This window comes from Narcine bancroftii, chromosome 2, assembly GCF_036971445.1.
Source record: "Narcine bancroftii isolate sNarBan1 chromosome 2, sNarBan1.hap1, whole genome shotgun sequence".
Lineage (NCBI taxonomy): Eukaryota > Metazoa > Chordata > Chondrichthyes > Torpediniformes > Narcinidae > Narcine > Narcine bancroftii.
In genome coordinates, this window is record NC_091470.1 from 154,292,978 (window position 1) to 154,311,745 (window position 18,768).

General features: G+C 50.5%; 1 protein-coding gene across 5 annotated transcripts in view; it reads right to left on the reverse strand.

Annotated features, from left to right (window-relative positions):
* slc45a1 (solute carrier family 45 member 1) overlaps positions 1-18,768 on the reverse strand; it is a 112,052-nt gene that overhangs the window by 15,162 nt on the left and 78,122 nt on the right. For all 5 annotated transcript variants that reach the window (XM_069918654.1, XM_069918656.1, XM_069918653.1 and 2 more), the window contains 3 exons: positions 15,917-16,009; positions 5,486-5,710; positions 1,992-2,686 (listed from right to left, as the gene is read on the reverse strand). In XM_069918654.1, coding sequence (XP_069774755.1) covers positions 1,992-2,686; positions 5,486-5,710; positions 15,917-16,009 — 1,013 coding nt within the window. The remainder of the gene's footprint in view (positions 1-1,991; positions 2,687-5,485; positions 5,711-15,916; positions 16,010-18,768) is intronic.

The following is an 18,768-nucleotide window of genomic DNA, read 5'->3' on the forward strand; positions in this document are numbered from 1 at the left end:
AGGCTGTGAGACTGATAAACAGTATTCTGTACCCTTGATGCTTCCTGTCTCCAGTTAACTGTGCATCTCTTTCCCATATACACACTAGATCTGTGGTGTTTAATATTGAACTGTGATCTAAACTTGCGCTGTGTATGTGCCACAGTGACATTATACTTAACATAGTGTAATGAATTAGGTTATATTCTACATAGATGTTTTTAAGGGAGATAAATTGTGGCAGGTTTTTTTTAGTGTAGCTCATATTCAAACACTTCAAAACAAAACAGATCTCATCTAAAATGCCAGAGCTCTGCTCAAGCCAGACAGTGCAGGCTCCGAATGCCTTTGCAAAAACTTTGAAGAATTCCTATGAGGACTTCACAAGTAGATGTTAATTGGACATGCTGTGGAGTAATGGATTATTGTTTTGGAAAGCGACAGATGAACAAACTCGGAAGATTACCCAGAGAAGTGTGAATCTGTGGAATGCTCTGCCACAGAGGGTGGTAGAGGCAGATTCACTGATTATGTTCAAAAGAGAGTTAGATAAGACTCTAGTGGGCAAAGGAGTTAAGGGTTATGGGGATAAGGCTGGAAAGGGGTACTGATGGTAGTGATCAGCCATGATCTGTAAAATGGCAGTGCTGGCTCGACGGGCCGAAGGGCCTACTCCAGCTCCTATTGTCTATTAGTCTCAGATGCAGTCTGAGTGTCGTTGGCTGTTCTAAGAGGGTCATGTGGTTTTCTCTGAGAGAGAGAGAGAGAATTCAATTCTATAGTTCTACAGTTCAGCAGCAGCAGTTGGGGACAAGCTGGCAAGCTTGTGGAAAAACCCCATTTTGAAGACGGGTTGTGAGTTATTAGTTCAGCCTGGTCAAAGCCTTTGTGGTTCATACAAGAGCAGATGGCTGGCTGCATGATGCTTCACTTGAAATAAGGGAAACAAAAAGGATCTCTGTGGTGACCTGAAAGAAACAGGCTATCATCTGGAAAACCCTAATGGGGCAAGTTTCTTCAGCAAGCCCCTGACATGGCTGTCCAACGAGCAACAAATCGCTCTCTTAAAACAGACTGATTGGAAGGAATCAGATGTGGGTATCCAACGAGCAACAAATCTCTCTCTAAAAACTGACAAGAACCTTCCTGACCATTTACCTTTCAAGAACCAAAGCCTGGTGAAGATTCATAAATGTTAAATTCTGTGCATAGTATGAGAATTGTCTGATACTGGTGAACTTGGAGGAGTGAGAAGTAAGATGGGGCTGTGAATCAAAGAACTTTTCTGAACTTGCATACACATTACATACACGCGCACTTAGAATTAGAAGGGGGTTAGGTTAGGTTAAGTTAATTAAAATAAACTTTTATTTAAGTAACCATTTGTCTTGGTGAATTTCTATTGCTGCTGGGTTTTGGAGTCCTCTGGGCTCATAACAATAGATTCAAAGTATTCTGAACCATGCCTACAGTACAACTATCAAAAATATAATTGACATTCACACTTGCAGCTGTTTTGTTAAGTGTTGAATATTGTTGATGCAGATGTTTCAAACATAATCTGATGGCTGATTAAATTACAGAAGATTTCAGGCTTGGCAATGTAACTGTAACACAATAATTAGCCAAGCTTTCATGTAATACAGCTCTTGAATCATGTACAAGAATTATAATGTTCCAGGGATCTAAAACTGGAATAATGCTCCTTTGACCAAGAGCAATCAGTCCAACACTGAGAATGCTCAATCTCATAAACATTTTAGCCTGTAATACCAAATTCAAGTGCCCAGACAAAAACAGGACTATCAGGACCACAGTCTTCTGATGTCTAAACATGATCCCACCAAAAAGCCAATGGACGATTATAGAGCTGGAATGCAAAATAACTGCACTCCTCACTGTGCTTGGATCACTCCACTATTTGCCACCTCACTGGGCTGAGCGCCCTCCACACCCTAAAGCTGACCCCCCTTTCCCATATCCCCATCCAAACTCCACTGATTTATCTGTACCTGTTGACTGAAAGTCACGGTCCTTCTCCGATTGCTGTCTCCGCCATTTGTCAGGTAACTGTTCGGAATGATCAAGGTCTCTGGTCTTTTGAGAATTCCTGATGCTGAATTTCTCGTGACATCAACCTGCAGGCTCTCGGGGTTCTCACCTATCATTGAAGGATCGATTTCCTCATTTTCTGCCACATCAGGTATTCGGGGAAGACTGGAGCTGAGGGGGTGCCTGGGCATGCTGAGATATTGGTCATTGGCTCCCGTGTAACAATCAATCAGGACCGTGTCAATATAGGAAGTTCCATATGATGAAGCAAACTCATTAATTCCAGTCAGAGAGTTGTCGCGGCTCATCAAACTTCCATACTTGGGGGTGAGAGGGCTCAGTGGAGAAATAGGGCTGGTCATGCCGTTGTAAATTCGTGTGACACCCTGGCTGGTGGTCTGGTCCCTGTCCTCATCGAGAGCCATTGGAGGAGAGGGAGGTAGAGCAAGGCTGGGGCTCTTCATTACTCTTTTCTTTTTGCCCTGTGCATTCAGTGGCTTTTCTGGGATACTTGTCAATGTCAGGACAGCAGTGACAGATAATGTTATTGCTGTGAAAATGTAGACAACCCGGAGCTGACCTCCTAAAGCTTTTCCAAAATTCATCTGATCCCACTTGATTCCACCAACGACGTATCCGAACCCACCTCCCAGACCTGGATAGATTTAAAAGAGAAGCATAATGCAGCAAAGTAAAATGACTTGTTCTATTCGTGGTGAGTGTAGGGCAGCAACACGCCCTTCCAAATTGCCATGTAAAATGGGGTTAACTGGGTAATTTACATGGTTAGTGACCCAGGTATATGGCGATTTGAAAAGGTCCAACTGGGTCAACCAGGTCAGAATCCAACCTGGTCCCTGGTGGTCTGGGAACCTAACAAAACTTACCTGGGTGTCCTGCTTCAGCAAATTGAAAAGGGGAATGGCTGATCTGGTTACCTCTGGGGATGTCAGCGCTTGCGTGCATGCCTCACAGGGAAATCCCTGGATGAAGTGCCACTGCTGCAAACGGGGGAGTGGGGGAGGGGGCAGCGATCAGGGGGAGATTGTTGTTGCCATGATAATAGACAATAGGTGCTAGAGTAGGCCTTTCGGCCCAACTCACTTGCACCACCATTCATTTAGATCATGGCTGATCTTCCACTATCAGTACCCTGTCTCTGCCTTCTCCCCATAACCCTTAATTCCCCTGTCCACAAGAACCTTATCTAGCCCCCTCTTGAACTTACCCAGAAACCTGCCTCTACCACTCTCTGCAGCAAAGCATTCCACAGACCAACAACTCTCTGGGTAATTTTTTTTTTCTCATCTCTGTCCTAAAGGGCCTGTAGTCCTAGACTCCCCCAACATATCATGTCCAATCTCTTAATAATTTTATATACCTTAATCATATCTCCCCTCATCCTTCTAAATTCCAACGTATACAACCCCAGTTTATCCAACCTTTCAGCATATGTCAATCCCACCATCCAGGGAACTAACCTTGTGAATCTACGCCACACTCCCTCAATAACAAGAATGTCCTTCCTCAAATTAGGAGACCAGAACTAGACACAATGCTCCAGGTGTGGTCTCACCAGGGCCCTGTACAACTGCAGAAAGACATCTTTACTCTGATACTCTATTCCCCTTTTTATGAAAGCCAACATGCCGTTTGCCTTTTTCACACCTTGCTAGCTTTTAGGTGTACAAGTACACCTAGATCATGTTGCACTTCCCTAACTTGACTTTATTTAAATAATAATCTGCTTTCCTGTTCCTACCACCAAAGTGTATAACCTCACATTTATCCACATTAAACTGCATCTTCCATGCATTTGCCTACTCACCTAACCTAACCAAGTTCCCCTGCATTTTCCGGACATTCTCCTCACACTTCACATCTGCAAATTTGCTAATGTTATTTATAATCCCCTTATCTAAATCATTTATATGATAAACAACTGAGGACCCAGAACCGAGCCCTGTAGGACCCCACTTGTCACATCCTGCCATCCCGAAAGTAACCCATTAATCCCTACTCTTTGTTTCCTGTCTGAAAACCAATTTTCGATCCAAGTCATCACCCTACCTCCAATACCGTGCTCTCTGATTCTGCCTACTAATCTCCTGTGCAGGACCTTATCAAAAGCCTTCTGAAAAGTCCAAGTATACCACATCCAGTGGCTCATCCACGACCACCCTCCTCGTCACATCCTCAAAAAATTTCCGAAGATTAGTCAAGCATGATTGACTAATCCATGCTGACTTGTAATGGTATTATTATTTCTGGCTACCTGTTCTGTTATTTTTTTCTTTTATAATAGATTCTAATACCTTCCCCACTACTGATGTTAGGCTAACCGATCTGTAATTGTCTGCTTTCTCTCTCCTTCCCTTCTTAAAAAGCAGCACGTTAGCCACCCTCCAATCCAAGGCACCACTCCTGAATCTATAGAACACTGGAAAATGTTGACCAATGCGCCCACAATTTCAAGAGCAACCTCCTAAAGCACCCTGGGATACAGTCCATCAGGCCTTGGGGACCTATCAGTCCTTTCAATTTACTCAAGACCACACGCTTCTGAATCTGGATTTCTATAATTCCTCCATTACCGATGGAATTTCTATCAATTCCTTCGATACCGCAGGACCTCTACCCCCTATCTGACCTTTACCTGTATCTTCCCTGATGAAGACAGATCCAATGTGCTGCTGTCATGAATGGGGAGGGGTGGGGGTGGCCATGATGAGCCGCTGCCATGAATGTCGCTTGGGTTTACAGCAATGGCTCAATGTGGAAGTGCGGGAGCAATGGGCCACAATCCCTCAAGCCTCTGGAACTGTTCTTGCACTGACAGAAGAGACGGACATTGCTCCCATTCTCCCACATTGAGCCGTCGCCGCAAACCGGATCAAAATGTCGTGGCAGCAACCACTCCTCTCCCTCCCCATTCACAGCAGTGGCACGTCGCTGAGGTGGGGAGGAGGGGACTGACGGCGGTGGGGGGGGGGGGGTGGTGGTAAATGACAGCCGGTACTTCTAGTGAATCCTTAATATGTCACTCACCACATCATTGCAGGATTCCCCCAAATCGCCAGTTTGGCAATTTATCAGGTAGGTCTGGCTGCAATTGGAAAGGTGCATGCTGCACCCACGGCCCAGTAATCGCACCCACGGCCCAGTAATCGCACCCACGGCCCAGTAATCGCACCCACGGCCCAGTAATCGCACCCACGGCCCAGTAATCGCACCCACGGCCCAGTAATCGCACCCACGGCCCACGAGGGCTACCTGGGTGCTGCAATTTTAAAACACCTACTAAAACTGGATGAACGGAAGAGAAAGCACAGTGTTAATTGAAAATGCAAGAAAGGAAATGTCGTACAAGGATTAATTGTCAGCAGACCCAGAATCTGACTAGTTCTTCAAGATTGTGAATCAGTGACAGAAATATTACTGAATGGTGACGAACCTGCCAAGAGTGCATGGATATTCAGGCCTCGGTCCTGATCCTCAGGACAGCAGACATCCATCATGTAGGCATGGGTTGGATTGTCTGCTGAGTCAGCACTGAAGTCCATCAGTATCACACCACAAATCGTCAGGATGATGCCCCACTTGTGGTTAGTGACTGAGTCAGCAATAGCAAGACCCAAGTCCCTTCCATTGAGTAGAAGTGAAAGGCCAATGAGTGCACCTGGAACAAAGCAACACAGCGAAGCAATCAAACCCACATTGAAAGGAAGTGGATGAGCTTAAATTGCATTTTTAGTCTGAGCCACATATGTAATGTTTGAGGAGAGGGTATTTAGCAATTTCAATAAGGCAACTATAATAAGTGCAAGATTATAGACATCAGGAACTTCATCTTAGTGCAGTAAAAATGAAGAAAAACTGAAACCCAGCAGGCCCCGCAGCATCCATCGGAGGTAATGATAATATATTCAATGTTTTGGGCCCAAGCCCTCAGCTTAGTGCATCTGGATTTCAGGAACTTCCCAGTGAAACCAAGTTGAGAGAAAATACCACAATAGACAGGCACTGAACAGTGGATGGCCTAGATGGAGTCCTGAAGCAAGACCTGTTACAGATTGGATTAATAAAATTATGATAAAATATGTCTTTAAAAGATATAGATTGTGGGGATTTAGTTTAGGTATTAGTTTAGGGTCACTTTACAAACAGACACCTCAGTAACACTTGACAAGCAGATATTAACATTTCACAAAAGACATCTCATTTAAAATGCAAGAGCTATGCCTAAGGTGGAGCCTATAAGTCTGTAGTGACTTTTCAGAGACAATGGAACTACATTTGGAAAGGACTTCACAAGTAAGTGTTAATTGGACTGATGTAATGGAATAAATGGACTATTGTTTCAAATGAACAGATGTCCAGGCTCTGAAAATTATTCCGGTGCCAGCGATGCAATGCAAGATAGGTTGAAGTTTGCTGTTCTAAAAGGGATCATATGGTTTTGCAAACAAGAGAGAGGGAAAAAACGTATAATTCTTGAGGGAGAGAGAGGGAAACAGTCAGATTTGCAGCAGGAGTTGGTGCTGGAGGCTGCACGCCTGGCACTCAGGTGATAAGACCCCATTTTGAAGATGGGTTTTGAGTTCTGAGTTCAGCCTATTCTCAACCCTTGTAGTCAATTACAAGAGGAAATGGCTGGTTAATGTGTTTCTCCTGGAAAAGGGGGAAAAAAAGAACTCTGGTGACCTGGAAGAAAACCCAAGAGGGGGCAAGTTTGTGTGTGTGTGTGTGTGTGTGTGTGTGTGTGTGTGTGTGTGTGTGTGTGTGTGTGTGTGTGTGTGTGTGTGTGTGTAACCCAAGAGGGGGCAAGTTTGTGTGTGTGTGTAACCCAAGAGGGGGCAAGTTTGTGTGTGTGTGTGTAACCCAAGAGGGGGCAAGTTTGTGTGTGTGTGTGTGTGTGTGTGTGTGTGTGTGTGTGTGTGTGTGTGTGTGTCCGTCCAACAAACAATGAATATCTCTGAAACCAACAAAGACCTTCTTGAGTGGTAACTATTTAAGTTAAAACATCAGAGCCTGGTGAAGATCAAAAATGTTAAATTCTATCCACAGAATGAAAATTGCCTGATACCAGTTGTGAGAGATGGGAAAACTGATCTAAAATTATGAACATGAAGGAAACTAAAATTCATACATCAGTTAATGGCTGTAACCAGTACAAACAGGATGAACTTGGGGATTAGGATGCAGGAAAGCAGAGTCAGCACGATTAACATAAGAATCTTCTAGTCTTTGTGACAAGACCATAAGACTAAGATAAGGAATGGTAAGGAACAATAGAATGTAGGAAGTTGAGGTAGTCTGGATCAGATAAGGGTCTCCTAGCCCTGGACAGAAGTACCAAGTCCTACATATCTAATTAGCTAACCTTACACAGATTTATACATATTAAATTAGCCAACCCTAGACAGGATGAGCCAACTCTGCATATCAAGAGACTGTAGCCCTGAGAATCAGGAAGGTGTGAATAAGGACAATAACATGAAGGGACACCGACAGGATACCCCCTGGTCCTCCAAGTATACTGAAATTGCACGTAGGCAGGCAGGATTGCCTAATGCCAAACCTCTCCAGCAGGAGGCAGAAGAATGTAAGGGGGAGGGTATTCCTATACTGAAATCAACTGTATAAAAGTTGGGTGAGCCCCAGTATATGTGTGTATTCCCAGGGTAAGGGGAAGCACCCAACTTTGCATTGTTGTAGTAATAAATGTTCTTTGTTCTGAATTTTTGTCTCGAGCAATTTCTTTAAAGGTACTTTAATTTCTAACACAGTGAAATTAAAGAAGTGAAAAATGAATGATTGGACAGTGAAACAAAGAACTTTCCTGAACACATACACTTAGAATTAGAAGGGGGTTAAATTAGGTTAATAGTAATAAGTAAAAAATTGATCTTATTATTATGTTTGAAGATAATTAAAAGCAACTTTTGTTTTAGTAAAACCAATGTCTTGGTGAATTTCTGTTGCTGGTGGTCTTTGGATTCTCCTGGGCTCGTAACCCCTCAAAATGTGATAAGACCAGTTGGCGGGAGTATTCATGGACATCTCCAACCTCTCCTTGCTGCAGTCTGGTTCCCATCTGCTTTAAGAAGACAATTGTGTGGCAAGCAGAAAAACCCAGAATAATGTGCATTAATGACTACTGTCCGGTGGGTCTGACAGCCATCACCATGAAATGTTTTGAGGGACTTGTCATGGTTCATAGGAACTTGATCCACTACAATTTGCCTACCGTCGTTGCAGGTCCATGGCAGACTCCATTTCCCAACCCTACACTCAGTTCTCTCTCACCTGAACGACAAGCACGCTTACATAAAACTCCTATCTATTGACCTGCTTTCAACATCACAGTCAAAAACAAACTAATTTCCAAATGCATGCACCCAGGTATCAGCACAGCCCTCCACAAATGGATCATCTTCCTGACTTGCAGACCTCAATCAGTGATGATCTGTGATCACACTTCCTTCATGATAATCCTCAACACTGGTGCCCAATAAAGCCGCATGCTCAACCTTTGACCATGCTTCTTATACAATCATGACTGTGTGACTAAGTACTGCTTTAACTTCATGTACAAGCTTGCAGGTGACACTAAACACAGATGAGACAGAGTGCAGAAAGGAGAGCCTGGTGACCTGGTGTCAGGACTGTGGTAATATGTAATTAGACCACTAAGCCACCAGGGGTCACCCCGGTGACCTTGTATGTTTTTCTTCTTTGGCTTGGCTTTGCAGACGAAGATTTATGGAGGGGTAATGTCCACGTCAGCTGCAGGCTCGTTTGTGGCTGACAAGTCCGATGCGGGACAGGCAGACACAGTTGCAGCGGTTGCAAGGGAAAATTGGTGGGTTGGGGTTGAGTGTTGGGTTTTTCCTCCTTTGTCTTTTGTCAGTGAGGTGGGCTCTGCGGTCTTCTTCAAAGGAGGTTGCTGCCCGCCAAACTGTGAGGCGCCAAGATGCACGGTTGGAGGCGAGATCAGCCCACTGGAGGTGGTCAATGTGGCAGGCACCAAGAGATTTCTTTAGGCAGTCCTTGTACCTCTTCTTTGGTGCACCTCGTCTCGGTGGCCAGTGGAGAGCTCGCCATATAACACGATCTTGGGAAGGCGATGGTCCTCCATTCTGGAGACGTGACCTACCCAGTGCAGTTGGATCTTCAGCAGCGTGGATTCGATGCTGACGGCCTCTGCCATCTTGAGTAGTTCGATGTTGGTGATGAAGTCGCTCCAATGAATGTTGAGGATGGAGCGGAGACAACGCTGGTGGAAGCATTCTAGGAGCCGTAGGTGATGCCGGTAGAGGACCCATGATTCGGAGCCGAACAGGAGTGTGGGTATGACAACAGCTCTGTATACATCAATCTTTGTGAGGTTTTTCAGTTGGATGTTTTTCCAGACTCTTTTGTGTAGTCTTCCAAAGGCGCTATTTGCCTTGGCGAGTCTGTTGTCTATCTCGTTGTCGATCCTTGCATCCGATGAAATGGTGCAGCCGAGATAGGTAAACTGGTTGACCGTTTTGAGTTCAGTGTGCCCGATGGAGATGTGGGAGGGCTGGGAGTCATGGTGGGGAGCTGGCTGATGGAGGACCTCAGTTTTCTTCAGGCTGACTTCCAGGCCAAACATTTTGGCAGTTTCCGCAAAACAGGACGTCAAGCGCTGAAGAGCTGGCTCTGAATGGGCAACTAAAGCGGCATCGTCTGCAAAGAGTAGTTCACGGACAAGTTGCTCTTGTGTCTTGGTGTGAGCTTGCAGGCGCCTCTGATTGAAGAGACTGCCATCCGTGCGGTACCGGATGTAAACAGCGTCTTCATTGTTGAGGTCTTTTATGTAAAGCAGCCTAGAGCTACAATATAGCCTTCCAGGTTCATCTTGCAGAGAGATAAGACCTCTTAGTGTACATATTAGTTTATTAAAGCTGTCTTATACTCGCACTGCTAGTGTGGCTATTGTCAGTACAATTTAATAAACTAATATTATGGCTACTAGGATGGAAGCTGCTTCTGGTCCAACGCGCATTCCCGACCACCTGGAGACTCTTTCTGAGGAATGGAATCCGGGGATGACCAGCACGCACGTGCATCCAAGGATAGAGACGGCGAGGGACCGCTGTACTGGAATCATGGTGGAATGTGGGGAAGACCACAGAAGTACGATAGGGCAGGTAAGAAACGGCCAAAAGCCCTGCCTGCCCGTGGGTTTGCTGGTACAGGCACCACCAATCCTAAACCCCGGTCTGATCAGAAAGGGGCCACGACAAGCACAGGTGGAAGGATCTCCACAAGGTGTTCTCCCGATCCCCACGTATGTGCAGAATTCCTGACCACTCCAGAGCTAGGGAAAGCAGACACTGCTACTGTCACTCCCCCAGCAGCAGTTTCCCCAGAACCACGGAGACCTAATACTACTGCTGGGATCCCCCCTAAGCCCGCTGCAAATGTCCCAAAGCCAGAGACTCAGCCAACAGCCCCAAGCACCCATGTGAGAGATGAGTAAAACTAATATGAAAATATGTGTAATGAATAAAGCCAGTATGAATAGGATAAGGGTAAATAATAGAATGTAGGAAGTAAAGCATTAGTCTGAATAAGATAAGGGTCTTCTAGCCTAGAGAGAGAGAGTCAGCATGTTCCGCATATGTAATTAGTAAGCCTTAGACAGAATTAGCAAGTTCTGCATATAAGAGTTAGTAAGCCCTGAGGGTTGGGAAGGTGTGAATAAGGACAAAGGCAGGTGAATCAGGACAACAATGACATGATGGGAAACAGACAGGATACCCCCTGGTCCTCCAAGTTCACAGAAACAGCACGTAAGCAGACAGGATTGCCTAATGCCGAACTTATCCAGGAGGCAGAAGAATGTTGGGGGGGGGGGAGGGTACCTCTACACTGAAATGAACTGCATAAAAGTTGGGTGAGCCCCAGTATGTGTGTGTATTCCCAGGGTAAGGGGAAGCACCCAACTTTGCACTGATGTATAATAAATGTTCTTTGTTCTCAATTTTTGACTCGAGCAAATTCTGTGAAGGTACTTCTGTTTCTCACAAATGGGGGCTCGTCTGGGATCCCACTCCCTCCACTGACAGAGTGCCCGACGACAAGGGTAGATGCACCCCGGCTGATTCAGCTGGACTCATGGACGACGGGTGACTTGTCAGTGGATGAAGCGAGTGATATCCAAGAAGAGGCATTGAGAACAAATGACGGGAGGACGTTAAGGAAGCGCGCTAGGAATAGCTACTGGATCCCAGTAAGAGGAATTTTACTTACCTGTTAGTAAGGGAGGTGTGAGTAGCAAGGGAAATAGTCCTAAGGAAGGACGGGACGATCAGATAACTAAACAAAGTCCGTTAGGATTAATGCTATCTGATTGGGGTGCGGGGAGAACCCGCAGGAAAGATAAACAGACCATGGTCAGGTATTGCTGTCTGGTATGAAATTAAAAACCCAATAAAAGGGAATTCGGTATATTGGCCAAAGTTCGGATCCGATGAGGACTGGATGTGTCAGGCATTGAACATCTGGCTCTATCAAAATCAAAGAGATAATATTGAGAGCAGAGAATATGCAGCCTGCTGGCTCAGTGGATCAGTTGATCAACTGGTTTTGAATAAAAAGGAATGCAAGGACAAGAAGGATGAGGAACATTTTGTCCCTGAAACACAAGGATGGGATGTGTTACATTCCCTTCCTCCACCTTATGCTCCTATGCCGGCTCCTATCTTTCCCCTCTCTCCTATGCTCTACCCTTCTTCACCTTCCCCTCCTCCCCCACAGCTAAAGAAAGGAGAAGAAAGTAGGGGTGGTATGATGACCCCTTCACAAAGTACTAGATTACCACCTCAATTGACAAGAGAGGGAGGAGACTTTGATTCAAAACAGTGTGAGACCCTCCGGGAGGGAAGGGCAGAACCCTTTGATTCATTTCCCGGAGAGCAGGAATCTAGACATTATAAAGGAGAGGATAAGCCAGAAATTAACTGGATGAGACCTTTACGGGAAGTTCCCATGGGAGGGGGTCTCGGTTTCGTAAATGTGCCCCTGACTAGTACGGAGGTGTGTAATTTTAAGAGAGAATGCCCAATAAATAGAAAGGAAAGGCTAAGATTTTGATGCAGGCAGTCAAGGAAGTCGTGGAGGGACAGCAAGGAAAGGGTAGGGGCTGTGTGCCAGCTCCTGGACATTGGGAGGACCTCCGGGAGTGGGAGAGTAGAGACCAGAGCAGAGGCAAGGGTAGAGGGAAATTCCAGGGACGACGACCGTTCCCGGGACCTCGTGGTAATCCCGGTAGGAATTGGGAAACAGGAGCATTAGTTTGCTCCCATTGTAAAAAGGAGGGACATTTTAAGAGCAGTTCAATGCAGACAGGATGCAGGTATAGAGTATAGTCATAGTGGGGTACCTTATTTAGTATGGGTTAACATAGGATCCCAACATGGACCAGGGGAACAGAACGGCCCTAGGGGAGTAGATTTGATTTGTATTTCAGCCTCTACAGGTATTAAAAAGAGGAGTTTTAAAGAGATAGCACAAATAAGACAGAATGTTAGTCAGGATTGTACATGTAGCAGAGATGGAGTGAATACATATGCTAATGTTCACAGACAGGCTGCAACTCACAGGTTCAGTGATACTTATGCTAATGTTCGCAGACCAAGCTGCAACTCACAGGTTAAGTGACAAGAAACATCCCTCCCCAACTTGGTCTCCTGTAAATCATCTTTGGGTCACACAGACATTCGGAATGTTAAGAACCACCACTGTAAGGGGGAGTTCCAGTTGTAAACGACTTAAGCTGCTCCAGAACCACAGCTGCTTGGCATTTAAATCGTTTAATCAGACTCCAGCCTTGGAGATCATCACCGAACAGTGATGGCCCTGAATTTATGGGCTGAAGAAAGACGACAGATACGAGCCACAGTTCAACAAAACCACCTGGCTCTCGATTACTCGTTGGCTGCTGAAGGCAGCGTTTGTGAAAGACTGGTTAATGACAATGCTCACAACGGTCAGGCAGTTAAAGACACTTCTTCAGGAGCTCGAAAATCGGATGGACTAGACTTTTTATTGGTAACTGGACTCTGATACCCACAGCCCTTATAGCAGCTGGACTCACTATTCTGGGCATTATGGTGCTCCCCTGCCTAAAGACTTGTGTGCAGTATTTAATTCAACGGACCCCTCGTCAGATCACTTATAACCCAAAGGATATATGTTTCCCAAATTCTGTCTGATGATGCTGAGACTGCAGTTCGTTTACTGACTCGCTGGGAAAAAGACCAAGTTTACAAGTAATACAATCCAGTTGAGAATTCACGAAGCATAGCTAAAAGAAAAGTGAGGATTGTGAGAGATGAGTAAAACTAATATGAAAATATGTGTAATGAATAAAGCCAGCATGAATAGGATAAGGGTAGATAATAGAATGTAGGAAGTATAAAGTTAGTCTGAATAAGATAAGGGTCTTCTAGCCTTAGAGAGAGTCAGCAAGTTCCGCATATGTAATTAGTAAGACAGAATTAGCAACCCTGAGGGTTGGGAAGGTGTGAATAAGGACAAAGGCAGGTGAATAAGGACAATGACATGATGGGACACAGACAGGTCCAAGTTCACAGAAACAGCAGGTAGGCAGACAGGATTGCCTAATGCCAAACTTATCCAGGAGGCAGAAGAATGTTAGGGGGGGGGGGAGGGTACCTCTACACTGAAATGAACTGTATAAAAGTTGGGTGAGCCCCAGTATGTGTGTGTATTCCCAGGGTAAGGGGAAGCACCCAACTTTGCATTGTTGTATAATAAATGTTTTTTGTTCTCAATTTTTGTCTCTCGAGCAAATTCTGTGAAGGTACTTCTGTTTCTCACACCCAGGTTACTCCTCCAGCAGACACAAGCCCCATAGAGCTCTACTAACAGCTCCCAGTATCCCAGGGTCCACCCTTGTTACACCTAGACCCAGAGACCACGTGGAGACTGGGAACGATCCCCAGGGTTCCCCCACATTATCTAAGGTACCAGAGACTGCAGCTTAGCCATGTGCTGTAACCAGACAAGCTGGAGCTCGACACCAGAAATCCTGGAGCCGGCACACTTCGGCCGCTGGCAGAGATGCTTTCTGAATTACGTGGAGGGTGCTGAAGCATCGGATAAAGAGCTATTAATGCTGCTGTTAGCGCAGCTGGAAGACCACCCTTACTCCCTTATACAGGATGCCAGGTCCTACCACAAGGTAATGAGCACTTTACAGAGGCATTACAGTAAGGGGCATAGCGAACTCCACTCCCGGTACAGGCTCATGACCAGGTCACAACAAGTAAGGGCGTCTGCCAGAGACTTTATACTCTCTCTGAAAGACCTGGCGAGAGGCTGCAACTTTAAAGCAGTATCAGCTCAGGAGTATGTGGAAGACCTTATTAGGGACAGAATTGTTGCGGGCATAAGGTCCACTGAAACGAGACATCGATTGCTGGAGAAAGGAATGGTGGGGCTAGATCAGGCAAAGACTATTGCAGAAGCTTTAGAAGGCACTAGGAAAGGATTGGAGGAGTACTCACAGGACCTTGGGGCTGGGACAAACGTCACACTGCTGGACTCTCTAGCCCCACGAAAAGAAAATTCTGCTGCCTCACAGGAATTCACAGCAGCAGCAGCACCTTGAGGGTCCCAAGTGCTTTTTCTGTGGACAAATAAAGCACCCCAGAGCCCTCTGCCCTGCCAGAGAAATTGTCTGTTTCAACTGTGGAAAACGTGGGCATTATGCAAAAGTCTGCAGAAGCCCCAAGGCCACAGCCAAGCCCCATTCTCAAGCTAATGAGAGGCGGGAAAGCTCTTCTTTCTCCACAGACAAACAGAAGAAGAATGCCATGTGCAGCCGGCCATCTTGGACAAATGCTACAGAGCAGAGGACACAGTCTTCAGGAGATGAATATGACGCCGAGTACTATCAGATGGAAGGACACGCCAGACTTGCTTCCCAACGCATGAATCAGGCGAGTACACACAAAATATCACCACCCTAGACTTGATGGCAGGACCTAATCCCATACAAGAGGATCCCCAGCCCACACGGCCATCTAATACTTCCCCTCCCACATCTCCACCAAGAAAGGCTGAAAGGCAGTCTGCACTCCCCACCCCTATACCACTACCAAGGAGGTCCAGAAGGCAACGAAGGCACAAAAAATTTTGGACTTATGAACTTACAAACAAGAGAAGGAGGGCAGGGGGAATAATAATTTTTTTAAGGGGGGGTGAATGTGGTGATATGCAATTACACCACTAGGTCACCAGGGGTCACCCCGGTGACCTTGTCTATAAAGCAGTGTAGAGCTACAGTCTAGCCTTCCAGGTTTGTCTTGCAGAGAGACAAGACCTCTTAGTGCACATATTAGTTTATTAAACCTGTCTTATACTCGCACTGCTGGTGTGGTTATTGTCAGTACAAGGAGAAAAGCCTCTCCCTCAATATCATCAAAATGAAGGAACTGATCATTGAGTTTAGGAAGCAGAATGCAGCTCATGTCTCTGTCAGTATCGACAGTGCTGAGGTGGAGATGGCAGAGAACCATACGTTTTTAACCATACGATTGTAACCAATTAACTCAGACTTGGTACTGCCTAAGACCACAATTAATGGCAGAAAGTTAAGAATGCAGCTGAGGCCTCTGAATCATTCGACAACCACATTTGCTTCTGAATGAACCAGTTCTGCAATGTCCATCTACTCTCCTAACAGTTATTCTGCATGTCTAATGTCCCCGAGTCTTGAACCTTGCATTTCAGGGAAGGTTCATATATTTCATAGTTGCTTCAGAACCCCAGTTCAATTGTCAGCTTTATCTTGGGACTGAAATGTTATCAATCCGTAACTCACCTATCGCCAACACAAGTATGAAGGGTCTGCGTCGGCCAAAACGAGAGGAGCAACCATCACTCCAGGCACCCAAAAGTGGTTGAACGAGGAAACCTGCAATCACAAATAATGCACCCCCTCAGGTAAAATTCTACAATGGGCTCACAATGTGATAAAAGTGAATCACCCTGTGGTGATATGTCATGAGGTGACCTTGTCTATAAAGCAGTCCAGAGCTACAGTCTAGCCTTCCAGGTTTGTCTTGCAGAGAGACAAGACCTCTTCGCGTATATATTAGTTTATTAAAGCTGTCTTATACTCGCACTGCTGGTGTGGTTATTGTCAGTACAATTGTATAGAATGTTGTAGTTAAATGTAGACAACCCCCAACAGAACCTCCCAGAGTTACACACAACAGCCCATCCCTGCAAATACTCCCAACAGCATTGCAACACAGCCTCTTAAAATTGTGTAATAACAGCTGCTCATCTCTCACAAATACCCCTGAAGGTATAATAACACTGCCAGATATTTAGTGATCCACGTTTGATTCTGACTGGACAGGACTGCTTTCCTCCAAGGACTGCAGTTTCCTTCCATGTCTGAAAAATCTACTGTGAGACTGCGGGGGGCGGGGGGCGGGCGCGCGGGGTGGGGGCGGGCGCGCGGGGTGGGGGCGGGCGCGCGGGGTGGGGGCGGGCGCGCGGGGTGGGGGCGGGCGCGCGGGGTGGGGGCGGGCGCGCGGGGTGGGGGGCGGGCGCGCGGGGTGGGGGCGGGCGCGCGGGGTGGGGGCGGGCGCGCGGGGTGGGGGCGGGCGCGCGGGGTGGGGGGCGGGCGCGCGGGGTGGGGGCGGGCGCGCGGGGTGGGGGCGGGCGCGCGGGGTGGGGGCGGGCGCGCGGGGGTGGGGGCGGGCGCGCGGGGTGGGGGCGGGCGCGCGGGGTGGGGGCGGGCGCGCGGGGTGGGGGCGGGGCGCGCGGGGTGGGGGCGGGCGCGCGGGGTGGGGGCGGGCGCGCGGGGTGGGGGCGGGCGCGCGGGGTGGGGGCGGGCGCGCGGGGTGGGGGCGGGCGCGCGGGGTGGGGGCGGGCGCGCGGGGTGGGGGCGGGCGCGCGGGGTGGGGGCGGGCGCGCGGGGTGGGGGCGGGCGCGCGGGGTGGGGGCGGGCGCGCGGGGTGGGGGCGGGCGCGCGGGGTGGGGGCGGGCGCGCGGGGTGGGGGCGGGCGCGCGGGGTGGGGGCGGGCGCGCGGGGTGGGGGCGGGCGCGCGGGGTGGGGGCGGGCGCGCGGGGTGGGGGCGGGCGCGCGGGGTGGGGGCGGGCGCGCGGGGGTGGGGGCGGGCGCGCGGGGTGGGGGCGGGCGCGCGGGGTGGGGGCGGGCGCGCGGGGTGGGGGCGGGGCGCGCGGGGTGGGGGGCGGGCGCGCGGGGGTGGGGGCGGGCGCGCGGGGTGGGGGCGGGCGCGCGGGGTGGGGGCGGGCGCGCGGGGTGGGGGCGGGCGCGCGGGGTGGGGGCGGGCGCGCGGGGTGGGGGCGGGCGCGCGGGGTGGGGGCGGGCGCGCGGGGTGGGGGCGGGCGCGCGGGGTGGGGGCGGGCGCGCGGGGTGGGGGCGGGCGCGCGGGGTGGGGGCGGGCGCGCGGGGTGGGGGCGGGCGCGCGGGGTGGGGGCGGGCGCGCGGGGTGGGGGCGGGCGCGCGGGGTGGGGGCGGGCGCGCGGGGTGGGGGCGGGCGCGCGGGGTGGGGGCGGGCGCGCGGGGTGGGGGCGGGCGCGCGGGGTGGGGGCGGGCGCGCGGGGTGGGGGCGGGCGCGCGGGGTGGGGGCGGGCGCGCGGGGTGGGGGCGGGCGCGCGGGGTGGGGGCGGGCGCGCGGGGTGGGGGCGGGCGCGCGGGGTGGGGGCGGGCGCGCGGGGTGGGGGGCGGGCGCGCGGGGTGGGGGCGGGCGCGCGGGGTGGGGGCGGGCGCGCGGGGTGGGGGCGGGCGCGCGGGGTGGGGGCGGGCGCGCGGGGGTGGGGGCGGGCGCGCGGGGTGGGGGCGGGCGCGCGGGGGTGGGGGCGGGCGCGCGGGGTGGGGGCGGGCGCGCGGGGTGGGGGCGGGCGCGCGGGGTGGGGGCGGGCGCGCGGGGTGGGGGCGGGCGCGCGGGGTGGGGGCGGGCGCGCGGGGTGGGGGCGGGCGCGCGGGGTGGGGGCGGGCGCGCGGGGTGGGGGCGGGCGCGCGGGGTGGGGGCGGGCGCGCGGGGTGGGGGCGGGCGCGCGGGGTGGGGGGCGGGCGCGCGGGGTGGGGGCGGGCGCGCGGGGTGGGGGCGGGCGCGCGGGGGTGGGGGTCGGGCGCGCGGGGTGGGGGGCGGGGCGCGCGGGGTGGGGGCGGGCGCGCGGGGTGGGGGCGGGGCGCGCGGAGTGGGGGCGGGCGCGCGGAGTGGGGGGCGGGCGCGCGGAGTGGGGGCGGGCGTGCGTGAGAGAGGGAGGGCGTGCGTGAGAGAGGGTGGGGATGTGTGAGAGAGAGGGTGGGGATGTGTGAGAGAGAGGGTGGGGATGTGTGAGAGAGAGGGTGGGGATGTGTGAGAGAGAGGGTGGGGATGTGTGAGAGAGAGGGTGGGGATGTGTGAGAGAGAGGGTGGGGATGTGTGAGAGAGAGAGAGTGGGGATGTGTGAGAGAGAGGGTGGGGATGTGTGAGAGAGAGGGTGGGGATGTGTGAGAGAGAGGGTGGGGATGTGTGAGAGAGAGGGTGGGGATGTGTGAGAGAGGGTGGGGATGTGTGAGAGAGGGTGGGGATGTGTGAGAGAGAGAGGGTGGGGATGTGTGAGAGAGAGAGGGTGGGGATGTGTGAGAGAGAGAGGGTGGGGATGTGTGAGAGAGAGAGGGTGGGGATGTGTGAGAGAGGGTGGGGATGT